The 20,123-nt window shown below is 46.4% G+C and overlaps 1 protein-coding gene across 1 annotated transcript in view; it reads right to left on the bottom strand.

Moving 5' to 3' along the window:
* The window catches only part of LOC140722036 (uncharacterized), a 101,951-nt gene that overhangs the window by 17,766 nt on the left and 64,062 nt on the right, over positions 1–20,123 (bottom strand). The window contains exon 8 of the mRNA XM_073036848.1: positions 5,256–5,320. Coding sequence (XP_072892949.1) covers positions 5,256–5,320 — 65 coding nt within the window. The remainder of the gene's footprint in view (positions 1–5,255; positions 5,321–20,123) is intronic.

Genomic DNA, 20,123 nt, shown 5'->3' with positions numbered 1-20,123 from the left:
TGCCTCTGCTCTGTCAATACCCTGTGAGATTGTGTCTGTCTCGGTCACACCACCTCTTATTCTTCTAACTTTGAGACAGGCCCAGCAGTGTAATCTCTCTGAGGACACTACGTAGAGGATGAAGCTTTAAAGTGAGAGGGTCAAAGTTGAAACAGGATGTTTTGTTTCAGGACATTACTATTCTCCTCACTGAAATCCCCAGGTTCAAACTGATCCGTCAAGGGACATATCACTAATTACTCTTTCTTCCAACAGATTCACAGAATCTGCTAAATAATCTTGTGCCTTCTTTTTGCCGTCCCGATTCCCCTCTTCAGTGTACTCCGACATTCCTTCTATTTCGCAAGGGAATCGCTTCATCCCAGTTACTTTCACCTGACAAACAACTCCATCATTTTCCTGATCAGAGTCTGGATAACCATCGTCAGCCAGGGTTCCCTCATCCCATCAGTGCTGACCTTCACTCCAACAGGAACATGCTGATCCCGAACCCCTCCAAACTCTCTTCAGGATCCTCACTCACAAGATGTCTGTTTACTTGGGAACACCCTTCTGTTCCACACCTCTTACCCCCGGCCCTTTCTATCCTCCCTCAGTTTAGTCTGTCCATTGATCTGAAGAGAAATAGTGAGAGAAGAGTTCCCCTCACTGTTTGTGTGTGGAGCAAAGAGGAACGAGTGAGGTCTGGTTCCCCTCATCTGTGCTTACTGTGGAGAAGGGAATGGAAGCTGGTGAATGTAGGGAGGAGGATAAATAGTAATGTCTTGAAACACGACAAACGAGGTGATGCTGGAAGCCTTAAACACGTAAAGCTGGATGAACTCCTGGGGCCTGATCAAGTCCATCCTCAGACCTTGTGGGGAAACCAAGGAAGAAGTTGCTGGGGCTTTGTTGAGATAATTTGAACATCAAATACTGAACTTTACCCCACACCATCAGCCCCTGTGACATGAGGTCCTGGGTGAGCTGATACAAAATTGGTTTGTGGTTGGAGGCAGAGGGTGGTAGTGAAGGGCTGTTTTTCACACTGGATGTCCGTGACCAGTGCTGAACCTCGGGCATCGTTGCTGCCCCCATTCTGTTTGTTATTCATGTTAATGAATTTGATGAGAGTGTAGGAGCGTGGTTAGTAAGTTTGTGGAAGTGAGGCAAGAGGGAAAGAAATGAAAGGGGCCCTGAGGGCAATGTTTACATACAGAAGGTGGTGAGTGTATCGAACGAGCTGCCACAGGAGGTGACAGCGGCAGGTAACTACACCATTTAAAGGACGTTTAGACAAATGTATGCACAATAAGACCATAAGATATAAGGGCAGAATTAGGCCATTCAGCCCATCGAGTCTGCTCCGCCATTCAATCATGGGCCGATCCAATTCTTCCAGTCAACCCCACTCCCCTGTTTTCACCCCTACCCTTTGATGCCCTGCCTAATGGTGCATAGTTCCCTGAAGGTGGAATCTCATGTGGATAGGGCGATAAAGAAAGCTTTTGTTATGCTGGCCTTTATAAATCAGAGCATTGAGTATAGGAGTTGGGATGTAATGTTAAAATTGTACAAGGCATTGGTGAGGCCAATTATGGAGTATTGTGTACAGTTCTGGTCACCGAATTATAGGAAAGATGTCAACAAAATAGAGAGAGTACAGAGGAGTTTACGAGAATGTTACCTGGGTTTCAGCACATAAGTTACAGAGAAAGGTTGAACAAGTTAGGTCTTTATTCTTTGGAGCGTAGAAGGTTGAGGGGGGACTTGATAGAGGTATTTAAAATTATGAGGGGGATGGATAGAGTTGACATGGATAGGTTTTTTCCATTGAGAGTAGGGGAGAGTCAAACAAGAGGACATAGTTGAGAGTTAAGGGGCAAAAGTTTAGGGGTAACACGAGGGGGAATTTCTTTACTCAGAGAGTGGTAGCTGTGTGGAACGAGGTTCCAGTAGAAGTGGTAGAGACAGTTTTGATATTGTCATTTAAGAAAAAAATTGGATAGGTATATGGGCAAGAAATGAATGGAGAGTTATAGGCTGAGTGCATGTCGGTGGGACTAGGTGAGAGTAAGCATTCGGCTCGGACTTGGAGGGCCGAAATGGCCTGTTTCTGTGCTGTAATTGTTATATGGTTATACGTTATATGGTTATAATCAAGAACCTATCTATCTCTCCCTTAAATACACCCAATGACTCGGCCTCCACAGCCACTCGTGGCAACAAATTCCACAGATTTACCACCTCTGACTAAAGTAATTTCTCCGTATCTCAGTTCTAAAAGAACGTCCTTCAATCTTGAAGTCATGCCCACTTGTCCTAGTATCCTCTACCATGGGAAATAACTTTTCCAAATCTAATCTGTCCAGGCCTTTTAACGTTCGGAATGTTTCTATGAGATCCCCCTCATTCTCCTGAACTCCAGGGAATACAGCCCAAGAGCTTCCAGACATTCCTCATATGGTAACCCTTTCATTCCTGGAATCATTCTTGTGAATCTTCTCTGAGTCCTCTCCAATGTCAGTATAGCCTTTATAAAATAAGGAGCCCAAAACTGCACACAATACTCTCCATTCCTGATGAAGGGTCTCGGCCTGAAACGTTGGCTACTCCTTTCTCACGGATGCTGCCTGACCTGCTGAGTTCTTCCAGCATCGTGTACGTACTCACAAGTGTGGTCTCACGAGCTTCCGAAAGATGATCTAAATCAGGGTTTTATTGGCACTTGCGAACAGTAGACGACTAATATAGCTCCGATGGAAAGTTGCTTCTCCCATTTCTGATGGTCTAATACTGTAAATGAAGATGCTGATGATGTGAAAGTCTTCAAAGGCAGAAAAGTCAAGGTTCAAAGTTCAAGATAAAATTTATTATCACAATACATATGTGTTACCTTATGCTACCATGAGATACTGCAATCATTTTAATTTTGATCCGCAACCATCTCAGGCAGCGTAACTACACGTAAAAATGAGCCTAGCATCTCAGTTATGTTCAAGGACGCAGTTTTTGGAGTTCTCGTACCTCTTTCTGCCTGTTGGCTCCATCTTGACCCACACCCCTCTGACAGCACGAAGGTTACATGTAATGTACCCTACTCTTATAGGGAGACAGACTTGTGCCCAGTGATGCCTGCACCGTAGAATACAGTGATGGCCCCTGCCCATCTGTTTTCCACCCTACTCCAAGCAGTGCCAGACCTGATCAACAGTTCTATACTCACTGCACCTGCTTCCTACTGTGAATGATGTAAGCGATTAGCATTATTCTCAATTTGCAGTGACGAGCCTGTTCCTTCGAACGAAGTACAGAGATGCACCACCAGGACGGCCGGAGATTGGATTAAGCTCGCGATGAATGGTCTCAGGTCTCAAATCATATTCTGGATACATCAATAGCTGTGCTGATGTTGTCCTCTGACAGGAGTAGCATATTTCTTCGCCCATTTCTCTCCAGTTCCAACACGTTCTCAATGTCGTATGCACTATTTCTGCCGTCCCCCTCACTATCTAACTAACCCTCAGCCATCAGGATCCTGAACCACCCCGTCACTGAAATGTTCCCAGTACCTATGGACTCACTTTCAGGGTCTCTTTATCTCATGATCTCTAGAGTTATAGCTCCGTTACTTAATATTATTGTGTTGTTTTTTTTTATTTGCATATTCTCTATTGGGTTTTGCACATTAGTTGTTTGACCGACCTGTTTATTGAGGTCTTTCATTGGATCCATTGTGTTTCTTCTTATTTGCTGAGAATGCCCGCAAGACAATGAATCTTGAGATTATATATGGTGACGTATGTACTTTGATAATAAAATTTACTTTGAACTTTAGCCAGCAAACTGTCGTCACTATAAACCTCCGGACTCCTGTAATTTCACAAATGAACTTCCCCCACCATGCTTCTTGCAAACTCCACTGTATTTCCCCGCATTTCTAGCTCCACAATATTTATTCCACTTCCAGAACTTCATCTCAGGCCCGTACAGGTTGCAGTCCCAATGGTGAATTCAACTTTCTCTGTCTCTCTGCATTGTCTGCCTGATCATTTCTGATTTCATCCCCTTTCTCTTATCACTGACACCTCCCCCCACCCCCCGGCTCATTGTTGCCTCCTTCTTCCAATCGGCACCATCAGCTCTCAGGTCTCCCCAAATCGCAGATCTTCTCATTGGCTCTCTCTGTCCCTCCCATGTTGTTCTGTAACGAAAATTGTGCTTCATTGCCAACTCTTCCCACCGCCAACGAAGGGTCATTAACATGAAATGCTGATCTTGCTCTCGGTTTATAGATCATTTCTGACATGCCAATCAGTTCTAGTCCTTTCTGCTGTTAGGAACATAGATCAACACAACGCAGAACAGGCCATTCTGCCCAATTTATTGTAGGAACCTTTTAACCTGCTCCAAGATTGACTAAACCTTCCCTCCTACATATCCCTCCATCTGTATATCATCTTACATATCACAACCTCACTATTTTGATTATTTTATCTTCCTTTTTACACTACTTATTTAATTATATATTCTGTGTGTTGCTGTATCACATTTTTATTTTCGTTATATCACAATGCAATATTCGCGGACATGGCGATTATTTTAATTAAGTCATTCGATCATGGCTGATGCAATTCTTCCCGTCATCTTCGGACCCTTTTCAGACTCACAGCACAGTCTTTGGGGATTAAATGGAGCCTGTTCAGCGCCTGTTCTCAGCACAGCTTCCGTCCCACAGCCGATGAGCTGCGCTCCTCACGCCAGTCCCAGGACCACGCCGTTTTCCCGATCCTAATTGTAATGGCAGCAGATTCTCAGCCAGTGCTTTTCACCCAGAGTCCAGAAGAAAGGATAAAGTTTCTCCGTGAATTTATTCCCAGTGAAGGTGTGGAGATGGGACTTGGTCTCCGCATTGTAAAATGAAACTGCCCCGGACTCATAACGCAGATAAACTCCCAACCTCCTGGGGATGGGACCGGCAGGGAGTCGGGCCTCAGGGGAGGTGTAAACCCGCATCTCGTCATCACGCCGCCCGATGACCAGAATCCGGTCTCCGGACTCTGTCTGACCCCTCCCTCCCTCTCCACAGACTCTGCAGCGACTCCCAGCCCCCATCTCTGACTCCTTGCCACCTCCACCTCCCAGTACTGTCTCCCCGATGTGAATCCCTCCGATCCCAGCACACAAGGCTGAGCAGTGAACTACTTCCGGTCATTCAGAAAACCGAACAGACTCCAGGTCGATCTGTGTACCGGCTCGTATTGGGACAATCTGACCCGCTTCCGATCCTCAGACACCTCAAGCTCCCGAGAGGCTGTTTCGACATCCAGGGTGACAGAAACTGGGGAGAGAAGCGGAGAATTTGTTACTTATCGGTGACCCAGAGGACAGCAAGGCAGCGCAGCCCCGGAACCGGAGGAGATTCTTAGGGGAAGGGATCAACTCTAGATTTATCATCGTAGTAGACATAACCGAGGCAGCAATGCGCTATACAGGGTCGATCATATCTTAATATCATATGTATATGTAAATACCACATATTAAATACTATATAGTACAAGTATCTGGGAGTACAGTTAGACGAGAAGCTAGACTGGACTGCCAACACAGATGCCTTGTGCAGGAAGGCACAGAGTCGACTGTATTTCCTAAGAAGGTTGGCGTCATTCAATGTCTGTAGTGAGATGCTGAAGATGTTCTATAGGTCAGTTGTGGAGAGCGCCCTCTTCTTTGTGGTGGCGTGTTGGGGAGGAAGCATTAAGAAGAGGGACGCCTCACGTCTTAATAAGCTGGTAAGGAAGGCGGGCTCTGTCGTGGGCAAAGTACTGGAGAGTTTAACATCGGTAGCTGAGCGAAGGGCGCTGAGTAGGCTACGGTCAATTATGGATAACTCTGAACATCCTCTACATAGCACCATCCAGAGACAGAGAAGCAGTTTCAGCGACAGGTTACTATCGATGCAATGCTCCTCAGACAGGATGAAGAGGTCAATACTCCCCAATGCCATTAGGCTTTACAATTCTACCGCCAGGACTTAAGAACTTTTTAAAAGCTATTATTAATGCTTTTTGAGATAGTGATTTAGATGCATATCATATTTTTTACTGAGTTAAGTATTGTATGTAATTAGTTTTGCTACAACAAGTGTATGGGACATTGGAAAAAAAGTTGAATTTCCCCATGGGGATGAATAAAGTATCTATCTATCTATCTATCTATCTATCTATCTATCTATCTATCTATCTATCTATCTATCTATCTATCTATCTATCTATCTATCTATCTATCTATCTACATCTATATATGTGTGTGTGTGTTTTAAATAGAATAGAAATTATATCTACAGAATATGCACAGAAATGTGGGATATTCGTAAGCTCGAACTCGACAGAAGAATGCGACAGATTTGTGGATACTGGGGGGGGGGGGTGACAATAAAAACAATGTGTAGAACAGTTGGAAACGGGAGTCGAGAAATGGCAGGTGGAGCTCAATGTATGAGGGGTAGCGATCTGGAAGGTGACGTACAAAAGGCTAGTACACAGTGCATAGCTGAACACTTCCCTCTCAATCCATTATTAACTATATTACATAATATATAGACATACTATATAACTATATGTATGTTAATGATCTGGGCTACGGTATTAATGGATTTGTGGCTAAATTTGCCGATGATACAAAGATAGGTAGAGGAGTGGGTAGTGTTGAGGAAATAGAGAGCCTGCAGAGAGACTTAGATAGTTTAGAGGAATGGGCAAAGAAGTGGCAAATTAAATACAATGTTGGGAAGTGTATGGTCATGCACTTTGGTGGAAGAAATCAACGTGCAGACTATTATATAGATGGAGAGAGAATTCAAAATGCAGAGATGCAAAGAGACTTGGGAGAACTTGTGCAGGATACCCTAAAGGTTAACCTCCAGATTGAGTCGGTGGTGAAGAAGGCAAATGCAATGTTGACTTTAATTTCTGGAGGTGTAGAATATAAGAGCAGGGATGTGATGTTGAGGCTCTGAAGCTCTCGTGAGATCACACTTGGAGTATTGTGTGCAGTTTTGGGCTCATTATTTTAGAAAGGATATACTGGCATTGGAGAGGGTTTAGAGAAGATTCAGAAGAACGATTCTAGGAATGAAAGGGTTACCATATGAGGAATGTCTGGCAGCTCTTGGGCTGTATTCCCTGGAGTTCAGGGGAATGAGAGGTGATCTCATAGAAAATTTCCGAATATTAAAATGTCTGAACAGTTTAGATATGACAAAGTTATATCCCATGGTCCAGGAGTCCAGGTCAAGAAGGCACAACTTCAGGACATTAATACTATATTCTGCCATCATATTTGACCTACCAAAATGAACCACATCACACTTATCTGGGTTGAACGCCATCTGCCACTTCTCAGTCCAGTTTTTCATCCTATCGATGTCCCGCTGTAACCTCTGACAGCCCTCCACACTATCCACAACACCTCCAACCTTTGTGTCATCAGCAAACTTACTAACCCATCTTTCCACTTCCTCATCCAGGTCATTTATAAAAATCATGAAAATTAAGGGTTCCAGGACAGATTCCTGAGGCACACCACCGGTCATCGACCTCCATACAGAATATGACCCATCTGCAGCCACTCCTTGCCTTCTGTGGGCAAGCCAGTCTGGATCCACAAAGCAATGTCTCCTTGGATCCCATGCCTCCTTACTTTCTCAATAAGCCTTGCATGTGTTACCTTATCAAATGCCTTGCTGAAATCCATATACACTACATCTACAGCTCTACCTTCATCAATGTGTTTAGTCACATCCTCAAAAAATTACATCAGGCTTGTCAGGAACGACCTGCTCTTAACAAAGCCAAGCTGACTACTCCTAATCATATTATACCTCTTCGAATGTTCATAAATCCTTCCTCTCAGGGTCTTCTCCATCAACTTACCAACCACTGAGGTAAGACTCACTTGCCTTAATTTCCTGGGCTATCTCTACTCCCTTTCTTAAATAAAGGAACAACATCTGCAACCCTCCAATCGTCCGCAACATCTCCCACTACTTGATGCTTTCCAAAAGCTCCAGCACATCCTCTTTCTTAATATCGACATGCTCAAATTCTCTCTCTTTCGATCTGACACCAACCAACATTATTCGCTTAAATTTCAGAGGGCCTCGGACAAGATATCGCACATCTGCTGCTGAGGACAACGACGTTGCATGGGGTTAGAAGCAAGGTACTGCCATGGCCAGATGATTGGCTGACTGGCAAAAGGTAGCGAGCGATGATAAAGGGTCCTTTACGGGAAATTTCCAGTTCACATTGGAGTTCAGCAGGGAGCAGTGTTTGGAGCACAACTTTTCACAGCCATTTCGGGTCCTAGATTCTCCCATAAAATTTAATGCCCGGACAGTCCTTTCAGTTGAATCGCCAATTTCACTGTATCCCTTTTAATATCAATCTCTGCATTCAGTTCTCGCCCCAGTCTTTTTTTTTGCATTTCAGATGCCAAAAGAGAGTTGGACCACTTTTTATGGTAAAACTGAATGGACCTTCGAGAACTTTATCTGGATTTATCTGGCTGCTCTCGAGCCCAGCATTGAAATGTAATCATTCAGGTTACCATGCATTCTTCATACCCTACAGTCCTGAAATTCTATTTCCTTACTTCATATTTTAACTTCCAAGTTCATCGTCTCCGTTGTTGCCACGTCCTAGATAGGCCATTTTCGGACCGAGTCCTCAGCGTTCTTCAGTGGGAGGGGGAGCAGATAGAGGTCATGCTCCAATGATGGATGAAAGACACAGGCAGCAACAGTGACGAGGTTCTGCAAAGTAAGATCAGTGAGTTATGTGCTACGTTACAAGAACTTCCAGGGTCGTGATATCACGATTAGTACTGTACCAAGTGCTGGTGAGGTCAGAAATAGGAAGGTTTTACAGTTTAACATGTGGCTAAGGAGTTGGCTTAGGATGGACGGCGTCAGATTTTTGATCAATTGGTTGGGCTCTCTTCCAGAAAAAGTGGGCCTTGTAAGAACAGACGGTTTGCAGCCGAAATGGAACCAGAGTGCCAGAACATACAGTGGAGAGGTTGAGGTGACAGATGTTGTTAAGACCTCGGACAATTTCCGGAATCAAGACACTGAGCATGATGTGAGGAATATCCTGTGCTGCGAATATTTCAATGGAAGAAATATCGTAGGAAAGGCAGATGAGCGCAGGACATGGATCAACACATGGAATTGTGGTATTATAGCCATTAGTCAGACTTGATTGCAGGAAGGGCAGGATTGGCAGCTCAATATTCCTTAATTCAGTTGTTCTAGACGCAATAGAGTGTGACGGATTAAAGGAGGCGAGGCATTACTAGTCAGGGAATGTCACAACAATGATCAGTCAGGATGGACTGGAGAACTCGCCTAATGTGTCGTTATAGGTTGAACTGAGGAACAAGAAATGTATGACCACATTAATGGGGCTGTATTGCAGAACATCAAACAGTCCACGGATATAGAGGGGCAAATTTGTAGAGTGCTCAGATAGAGTTACAAGAAACGTGAGGTTGTGATAGCACAAACACGACAAACTCTGCAGATGCCGGAATTCCAAGGCAAAGCACGGAATATGCTGATTAACTCAGCACGTCCGGCAGCATCTATGGAGCTGAATAAACAGTGACTGTTTCGGGCCGAGACACTTCATCAGGATGGAGGGCATCAAGAGGGAGCTGTGAAAGAGTATTTCATTGAAATCCCATCAATTGAAAGGTTTAAACTTCTTCAGCATAGGCATCCCTGGAAGAGACTTCGCAGTGCAGTAATAGAATCACAAACATGATAGAATTTGCAGATGCTGAAAATCCAACGCCAAACACACAAAAAGGAACTCAGCAGGTCGGGTGTTCATGGTGCTTCTTGCGTTCAGACAGACACATAAACCATCAGTCTGAGTGTATCCCTTCTCTATCACCTGCCTATCCTCCCTCTCGTACTGTCTCCAAGCTTTCTCTATAAGTGAGTCAACAGCCCCTACCTCCGTCTCTTCATTTCGGATCCCACCCCACAGCAATTCTAGTTTAAACTCTCCCCAACGGTCTCAGCAAACCTCCCTGCCAGGATACTGCCCCCACTCGGATTCAAGTGCAACCCGCCCTTTTTGTACAGGTCACGCCTGCCCCAAAGGAAGTCCCAGTGATCCAGAAAACTGAATCCTTGTCCTGTGCTCCAATCCCTCAGCTATTCATACATCCTCCACCTCACAGCAGAGGTACTTAATGAATACTTTGCTTCAGTATTCTCTACGGAAAAGGATCTTGGCGATTGTAGGGTTGACTTACAGCAGACTGAAATGCTTGAGCAAATAGACATGAAGAAAGAGGATGCGCTGGAGCTTTTGGAAAGCATCAAGTTGGATAAGTCACTGGAACCGGACGAGATGTACCCCAGGCTACTGTGGGAGGCGAGGGAAGAGATTGCTGAGCCTCTGGCAATCATCTTTTCATCATCAATGAGGAGGATTGGAGGGCTGCAGGTGTTCTCTTATTCAAGAAAGGGAGCAGAGATAGCCCAGGAAATTATAGACCAGTGAGTCTTGATTGGGATCCAAGGGGACCTTGCTTTGTGGATCTAGAACTGGCTTGCACACAGAAGGCAAAGCATGGTGGTAGGCGGGTCATATTCTATTAGAGGACAGTGACCAGTGGTGTACCTCAGGGATCTGCTCTGGGTCACCTTCCCTTGTGATTTTTATAAATGACCCGATGAGGAAGTGGAGGGATGGGTTAGTAAATTTGCTATTGACGCAAAGGTTGAGGATGTTGTGGATAGTGTGGTCGGCTGTCAGAGTTTACAGCTGGGAATCGACAGGATACAAAACTGGGCTGAGAAGTAGCAGATTGGCTTGACCCCAGATAAGTGTGAGATGGTTCATTTTGGTAGGTCAAATATGATGGCAAAATATAGTATTAATGGTAAGACTCTTGGCAGTGGGGAAGATCAGAGGGATCTTGGAGTCTGAGTCCATAGGACACTCAAAGCTGCTGCGCAGGTTGACTGTGGTTACGGTGCATTGGCCTTCATTAATCATGGGATTGAGTTTAAGAGCTGAGAGAATGTTATAGCTATATAGGACCCTGGTCAGACCCCACTTGGAGTACTGTGCTCAGTCCTGGTCACCTCACTACAGGAAGGATGTGGAAACTCTAGAAAGGGTGCAGAGAAGATTTACAAGGAAGTTGCCTGGATTGGGGAGCATGCCTTATGAGGAAAGGCTTACTGAAAGTGGCCTTTTCTCCTTGGAGCGACGGAGGATGAGAGGTGACCTGATAGAGGTCTATAATGAGAGGAATTGATCGTGTGGATAGTCAGAGGCTTTTTTCCCAGGGCAGAAATGGCTAACATGAGAGGGCTCAGTTTTATGGTGTTTGGAAGTAGGTACAGAGGAGATGTCAGGGGTAAGTTTTTTTTTAACGCAAAGAGTGGTGCATACGTGGAATAGGGAGCCAGTGATGGTGGTGGAGCTGGGTACAATAGGGTGTTTTAATAGACTCCTGGATAGGTACATGGAGCTTAGAAGAATAGAGGGCTATTGGTAACCCGAGGTAATTTCTAAAGTAAGTACATGTTCGGCTCAGCATTGTGGGCGAAGGGCCTGACTGTGCTGTAGGTTTTCTATGTTTCGAGGGAAGTTTCCATTCTGGATAAAGCAGTGGCTTCTTGGCAGGTGGCAAAAGGTGGGAATAAAGGGAGCGTTTTCTGTTTGGCTGCCTGTGTCTCGGGGTGTTCCAGACGGGCCTGTGTTCGGACTGATACCTTTTACGTTCTATGTCAAAGATAGAATTGATAGCTGTGTTGTTACGTTCAGCCGATGTGAAGATCAGTTGAGGGGCAAGTAGTTTTGAGGAAGTAGAGAGGCTTCATAAGACTCACAGATTAGGAGAGTGGACAAAGAGATGTCAAATGGAATACAGAGTCGGAAATTGTATGGTCATGCACTTTGGTAGAAATGGTTGACGTTTTTTCTAGATGGAGAGAAAATACAAAGTGCAAGGGAGTCCTTGTGCACGATTCCCTGCAGATTAGTTTGCAGTACGAGTCTGTGTTGAGGAAGGCAAATGCGATGTTAACATTCATTTTAAGAGTACTAGGATATGAAAGCAAGGATGTAATATTGAAAATTCATAAAACACTGGTGAGGCCTCACCTGGAGTATTGTGAGTAGCTTTGGGCCCTTTATCTTAGAATGAGTGTGCTGAAACTGACCAGGGTTCAGGAGTTTTACGGAAATGGTTCCACAATTGACTGGCTTGTCATAGGAAGAGCGTTTGATGGCTCTGGGCCTGTTTTCACTCAAATTCCGAAGAATGAGGGGTGACATCATTGAACACTATCGAATGGTGTAAAGGGCTTGGTAGAGTGGATGTGCAGAGAATGTTTCCTATGGTGGGGGTGTCTAAGACCAGAGAACACAGCCTTAGGCATCCTTATGGAATACAGGTCCTTAATTCATTGAAAGGGACGTCACAGGTAAAAACTTTTGAAGAAAGCCTTTGGCGCATTGGTCTTCATGAATCACAGTACCGAGTGGAAGAGATGGGATGTTGAAGATGGCGATTCCCAGTTGGAGTATTGTGTCTAGTTACCTATGGAAACATGTAAGTCAGGTTGGAAGAGTACTGATAAAATCCACAGGGATGTTGCGGGGTCTGGAAAGTTAGAGGCAGAGTGAAAGATTGAATGCTTCCTTGGATTGAGAGAATTTTTGATAGAGCTATACACCTTGCGGGAGGTGTAGATGGGGACATACAAGCGAGCTTTTCGCACTGTGGTTGGGTGAGACTACAAGTAGGGGTCATGGGAGAAGTGTGAAAGGTGGAAAGTTTAAGGAGAACAGGAGGGGGTAACTTCTTCCCTGAGAGGAGAGTGAGAGTGTCAGCGCAGGTGGTGCATGCGAGCTCGATTTCAACGTTTGAGAGAAGTTTGGATAGGTATATGGATGATGGAGGGTTATGGTCTCTGTGTATGCCGATGGCAGCAGTGAGAGTAAAGGGCTTGATACGGACTTTAGGGACCGATGGCCTGTTTCTGTTTCGTATTTTACAATGTCTGTGTGACTCTGTGTTTAGTTGAATCAGAAATAGAAATACTACACTCACGGGCCTGTTGGCCCAACAAGCCCGAGCCGACCATGCCGCAGCTTAGAATGCGCGGGAAATCGCAGCTTCCGCCCGCATTCCAGGTGGTCACGGAGAGGCCGAGACCGTACAAACTCCTTTCAGGGAGCGGCGAGGGTTGATCCAGTTTGCTGGCGCTCTCGGAGCGTTACGCTGACTGCTGCACCACATGCCTCCCCGAGTCAGTTCCACTGCTACTTGTGTCAGTCAACCGCATGCCACAGAGCTCCACCAGGCACTTTCACTCGGCCACTCCCTGCGCTCTCCCGAAACGCAAAACTCGCCGTAGAAATGAATAAACTGTCGTCTTTTCGGGTGTCCTGTTGAAGACTCTCGGCGCTGAACGTCGACGGCTTATTCATTTCCACAGATGCTGCCTCCACCGCTGAATTCCTCCAGCATTTTGTGTGTGTTGCTCTATATTATCCGATTTCCGCATAATCTCTCCTGCCAAATCCCAACTCTTCGCCGGAAAGACATTGACCTGAGATGTCCACCTTTTTCCCGGTCCACAGATTCTGTCTGGCCAGGTAAGCGTGCACGGCGCTTCTAGTTTCAAGAAAACTCTGTTTGAAGGTACAGTGCGTCTGACTTATTGCAACGATTCCTCTGCATGTAGGACGCGAGGCCCCAGTGGTGCTGAACTCGCAGAGCCCGCGGAAAGCGAGATCTTCAAGTTTTCACTGAAGTATTACGGTTTCGCGGACAGATGCAAATGACATGATTAAATCATTTAGTCGAGAGTATTGGATTCAATTGGTTTTTATTTCATTCATTCAACCTGCATAAACGTGTTGATTCACTCTGCCCGGTTTGGGGATCACATGAGACCCGTTCAATGCTAGCTTGTTGTCAATGGTGTCTCCTGACCCACCGTCTCGGTCCTGGGACCCGACCCGTTTCCAGAGCCGGAGTAGAACCGGAGCAGATTCTCAGCCACCTGTTTTCATCAACAGTCCAGGAGAAGAAAGGATTGTAGCGGAGTGCAGGAATGCTGTAGGGGGCGCGTATTCTCGGTCCCGTCCCGTGCGCGGGCTTTTCCCCTTGCTGGGTCGCTACATAACACCCCCCGCCCCCCAGAACCGGCGATACACCCCCCAATGTCTACAGTCTCAGCCACCTGTTTTCATCAATAGTCCAGGAAAAGAAAAAATTGTAGCGGCTGTGAGCCGGTTCGAGTGCGCCGCTCTGTGAGCCGGTTCGAGTGCGCCGCTCTGTGAGCCGGTTCGAGTGCGCTGGGAAGTGGGTCGCCACAGGATAACGTTTATCTCTGAATTTATTCGCAGTGAAGGTATGGGGATGGGGCTTGGTCTCCGCGTTGTAAACTAAAGCCATCCCGGACTCCTAACTGAGATGAACTCCCACCTTCCCGGGGAGCGGACTGGCAGGGAGATGCAATTCAGGACAGAGCTCGCTACCCGCCAGTTCAAGGGCCCAAACTCCGGTCTCGTGTATCAGTCCTCCCGCTGTCTTTCTCTGCACAGACTCTGGAGACAAGCAGGCTCCGGTTCTGATTTCCCGCCACCGCCACTTTCCAGTAATTTCTCCCCGACGGAAATCCAGCCGATTCCAGTGCGAACTCCTCTCGGGGCCAGGTCGATCTTTCCGTGTCCGGGTCCACCTCACACTCTTCCAATCACTTCGCGGTCGGGATGCGCCGTTTCCACATCCAGGGTGACAGACTGGGGGGTGGGGGGATGTGGGGAGAAGCGGAGAATTAGAGTCCCCGGGGATCCGGGCGAATCTCGAGTAGCGCAGGGGAGGGGTCTCTTGGCCACGGGAACAGTTGAGCGGTCAATTAGAATCTTCTCCTGTGTGACAACCAACTGCATGCCGTGCGCGATAAACTTCTTCCGAGGTTACTTGTCAGAGCAGATTCGTGGAGAGAGCCTTCGTGGAAAGGAGAGGGAGGAGAGGTGGCGTGATGTTGAATACAACTCTTCGGAAGCCAGAGTCGTTCACCCTTTGCTCATAGCTACATCTCTAAAATCTTTAGCACCCCCTCAGGACCATCACGTTCTTCCTGGGACGAGACGGCTAAAACTCATCTCTTCTAGTTAAAGTTTGATTCCTCTGCAACCGGCGCCGTCAGGAGCCTGCAGCCAGTCAGGTTGTTCCCTGTATTTTTGCCGGTTTTCATCATGCGCTTTTGCTGTTCGTAGTGTTTTCTGTTTAGTATAAATATTTAGTTTGGTTTGAAGTGAGTTTCGGTTTAACGATGTGACTTCAGCAGGGTTTTTATGGCTTTTGCCGCCCTCGAGATGTTTTTTGCTACGCCTGTCTGTCCCAGCAGAAACGGCAGACGGATCCATTGCTTACTCCAGGGTTGAGCTGACAGTGATCGCGGAGCCTCCGCAGTACCGTCATTGTCCAGTAGGGGTGCTGCAATACCTGGGGCTGAATGCCGCACTAAACAATAAGATTTTCTTTCATTGTTTGTGCTAAAGCGTCCCCGGCTGTTTCCAGCTCATCTCAGACGAGTGATGAGACATTAATCAAGGATCAATATGCGTTTTTAAAGGAGCGTTTCGCGGGCTCGGCGCAATTGCGGCTCACCAATCGGTGCGCCATACATCAGCAGGAGCAAATGAAAGTAAAGCAGGGACAAAGCGGAGTGGCTGTTCTGTGAGTGGACCAGTGTAGGAGTGGGAACTTCGAGGCTTTGGCTCAAGTGGCTTCGGAGAAGAGGCACAGGTAAGTAGCGGGTAAAGCTTTTGTAGTGGTTGAATAAAAAGTCACTAATTAAATAAAGTCGGAATAAGCAGGGTCAGGTGATGTGCTGTGGCTGCATGACAAGGGAGCCGGAGGACTCCGCAGTGGTTCCTGATGTGACCACATCTGCAGCGAGTGTTGGCTGCTCCAGGAACTCAGGCTGAAAGTTGATGACCTGGAATCTGAGCTTCAAACACTGTGGCACATCAGGGAGGGGGAGAGTTACCTGGATTCTCCGCTTCAGGAGGTCAGCTGTCTCATAGTCGCCTGTGGTCAGGGACAAGAGGGTCTGACTGTGAGTGAGGCGGTAGTGAGGATCCAAGAGACAGGGCTGGAGGAGCCTCAGCCCTTCAGCTTGTCCAGCACTAAATAGTGGGGGTGGGGAGGGTTAAACCGATTGAAGAAGTATGGATAATGTAAAAAAGAAAAGTGTGGATAAAGATAAAGTGAAAGCAAAAGATAAAAAGGAGAAAAGTAAGAGTGAAGAAAAGTCAAGTGGAAAAGAGAAGATTACAGGATTTATAAAGCTCAATTAGTGTAAGGGCACTTTATCTGAATGTCCGTAGTATTCAACACAAATTCAATAAACTTGTGGCATAAATCAGTACAAAGGAGACCAACAAGATTTCTTGGCAATCGAAAGTACGCTGATAATCTCACATAGATCATAAACCATAGGAACAGAATGAGGCTTTTCGACAAACCCGATCATGGCTTGTTTTCCCTCTCAACCTCATTCTTCCGTCTTCTCTCTGTAACCTTTGATGTCCTTGCTAATCAGGAACTTATCGACTGTGGCAATGAGTTCCACAGATTCTCCACCATCTGGCTGAAGAAATTCTTCATCACTGTACTACAGGAACGTGTCTCTGGCTCTAGAACTACATAACTTCTGCACGCCACCACCACCCCCCACGCGTGCGCACGGGCTCACACACACACACACACACACACACACACACACACACACACACACACACACACACACACACACACACACACACACACACACACACACACACACACACACACACTTCCTCTCTTCCCCACTCCACACTATCTGGGCCTTTCAACATTTAATAGATTTCAACGAAGTCCCTCAATATTCTTCGAAGCTCCATCGAACACAGGCCCAGAGCTATAAAATCACTACTCATGCCTTAACCCTTTCATAGCTGGAAGCATTCTCGTGAACATCCTCTGGACTCTCTCCAATGCCAACACAACCCTTCTCAGACAAGGGACTCAATATTACCGAGCCTACTGTCAATGTGGTCTGACCATGCCTTACAGCAGATGGCTGTTAACGCTCGAGTCTCTGGTAACAGCCAGTATATCAGAAGTCCTCAACTGTCCATCTACATTATTAACAATAGAGATTTGTTAAGAAGAGTCCTCCTGCATTCTCATCAACTCCATCAAGATTCTACCACACAATCAAGCTGTAATCAATGGCATCCAAAAAAATCAACAATTGTGGAAGAAGATTTTGAATAAAGGGTTAAAGTACCTGAATTGTTAACACCCTGTACCTTCACTTAATTAGCAACAGGTCTAGTGCTGGCGTTCGTGCTTAACAGAGCTGCATAAATAATATAAAGACAGTGAAGAGCATAGATTGTTGGGAGGACCCTGTCGGCTGTCAAGTTTCTGATAATTAAAAATTATCCTGCTTTGTTCTTCACATGTTAGCTATTAACTTAAAAACTAAATGTATCTTTGTACTTAAATGACTTACTGTATCTAAGGATTTAATGAAGCTTTTCGTATGTGATAAATTCTTTAGCTGGGCTCTGAAAACGGGACAGGCATGCCTGCGGAGACAAGTCAATCTATGCACGATAACAGATGTATTCGTGCGACAGTGAGTTAAAACTAAACATCAGGGATGTTTGTAGAACTGTTCACGCCTAATGTGCCTCCTCTTTCTGTATAAATAGAGGCGTGCTTGTCTTGGTCTTCGCAGGCTGCTGTGGGAAAGATGTACAGGAGCCTGAGGCCACACACCACCAGGACACTGCGCTTTGGGGCATCCCTCAATGCAAAGTCCTGATGTATGTCCGTCACACACCACCAGGACACTGCGCTTTGGGGCATCCCTCAATGCAAAGTCCTGATGTATGCCCGTCACACACCACCAGGACACTGCGCTTTGGGGCATCCCTCAATGCAAAGTCCTGATGTATGCCCGTCACACACCACCAGGACACTGCGCTTTGGGGCGTCCCATAATGCAAAGTCCTGATGTATGCCCGTCACACACCACCAGGACACTGCGCTTTGGGGCATCCCTCAATGCAAAGTCCTGATGTATGCCCGTCACACACCACCAGGACACTGCGCTTTGGGGCATCCCTCAATGCAAAGTCCTGATGTATGTCCGTCACACACCACCAGGACACTGCGCTTTGGGGCATCCCTCAATGCAAAGTCCTGATGTATGTCCGTCACACACCACCAGGACACTGCGCTTTGGGGCATCCCTCAATGCAAAGTCCTGATGTATGCCCGTCACACACCACCAGAACACTGCGCTTTGGGGCATCCCTCAATGCAAAGTCCTGATGTATGTCCGTCACACACCACCAGGACACTGCGCTTTGGGGCATCCCTCAATGCAAAGTCCTGATGTATGCCCGTCACACACCACCAGAACACTGCGCTTTGGGGCATCCCTCAATGCAAAGTCCTGATGTATGCCCGTCACACACCACCAGGACACTGCGCTTTGGGGCATCCCATAATGCAAAGTCCTGATGTATGCCCGTCACACACCACCAGGACACTGCGCTTTGGGGCTTCCCTCAATGCAAAGTCCTGATGTATGCCCGTCACACACCACCAGGACACTGCGCTTTGGGGCATCCCTCAATGCAAAGTCCTGATGTATGCCCGTCACACACCACCAGGACACTGCGCTTTGGGGCTTCCCTCAATGCAAAGTCCTGATGTATGCCCGTCACACACCACCAGGACACTGCGCTTTGGGGCATCCCTCAATGCAAAGTCCTGATGTATGCCCGTCACACACCACCAGGACACTGCGCTTTGGGGCTTCCCTCAATGCAAAGTCCTGATGTATGCCCGTCACACACCACCAGGACACTGCGCTTTGGGGCATCCCTCAATGCAAAGTCCTGATGTATGCCCGTCACACACCACCAGGACACTGCGCTTTGGGGCATCCCATAACGCAAAGTCCTGATGTATGTCCGTCACACACCACCAGGACACTGCGCTTTGGGGCATCCCATAATGCAAAGTCCTGATGTATGCCCGTCACACACCACCAGGACACTGCGCTTTGGGGCATCCCATAATGCAAAGTCCTGATGTATGTCCGTCACACACCACCAGGACACTGCGCTTTGGGGCATCCCTCAATGCAAAGTCCTGATGTATGCCCGTCACACACCACCAGGACACTGCGCTTTGGGGCATCCCTCAATGCAAAGTCCTGATGTATGCCCGTCACACACCACCAGGACACTGCGCTTTGGGGCATCCCATAATGCAAAGTCCTGATGTATGCCCGTCACACACCACCAGGACACTGCGCTTTGGGGCATCCCTCAATGCAAAGTCCTGATGTATGCCTGTCAAAATTTGCTGATGATATTAAACCGAGTGGAAAAGCAATTTGACCAGAGGATGTGGAGAGTCTGCAGACTGATATAGATAGGTTAAGTGAGTGGACCAAGGTCTGGCAGATGGAATACAATGTTGGTAAATGTGGGACCATCCACTTTGGAAGGAATATTAGAAGAGCAGATTATTATTATTATTATTATTATTATTATTATTATTATTATTATTATTTAAATGGTGAAAGATTGCAGCATGCTGTTGTGCAGAGGGACTTGGGAGTGTCTATTTTCATGAATTTGACATTAATACATAGGGAGAATCTTTTTAAAATACTGTCTGTGATTTCATTAACTCTCTCCAGATTCTACCACAGACACACACAAGGAACAATACACGGTTTCCAATTAACCCACCTATCCACAAGTCATATTTCAGGTAGCTATTACACTACAACAATCAGATTGGTGAACCAGCGTGGATATCTGTTCACAACAACACTGACCTGTCTCCACAACCTAGAGACTCGCTTTCAAAGACTTTACATCTCATGTTCTGTGTTATTTATATTTTTATTGTTGTTGTTTGCACGATTTGTCATCTTTTACACATTGGTTGTTTGCCTGTCTTTGTTTAAGAATAGTTGTCTTTCATAAAGTCCATTGTATCGTTTTTTCCTGAAAGAA

Source organism: Hemitrygon akajei, chromosome 2 (genome assembly GCF_048418815.1).
Source record: "Hemitrygon akajei chromosome 2, sHemAka1.3, whole genome shotgun sequence".
Classification (NCBI taxonomy): domain Eukaryota; kingdom Metazoa; phylum Chordata; class Chondrichthyes; order Myliobatiformes; family Dasyatidae; genus Hemitrygon; species Hemitrygon akajei.
This window is presented reverse-complemented; position numbering and strand designations above follow the sequence as displayed.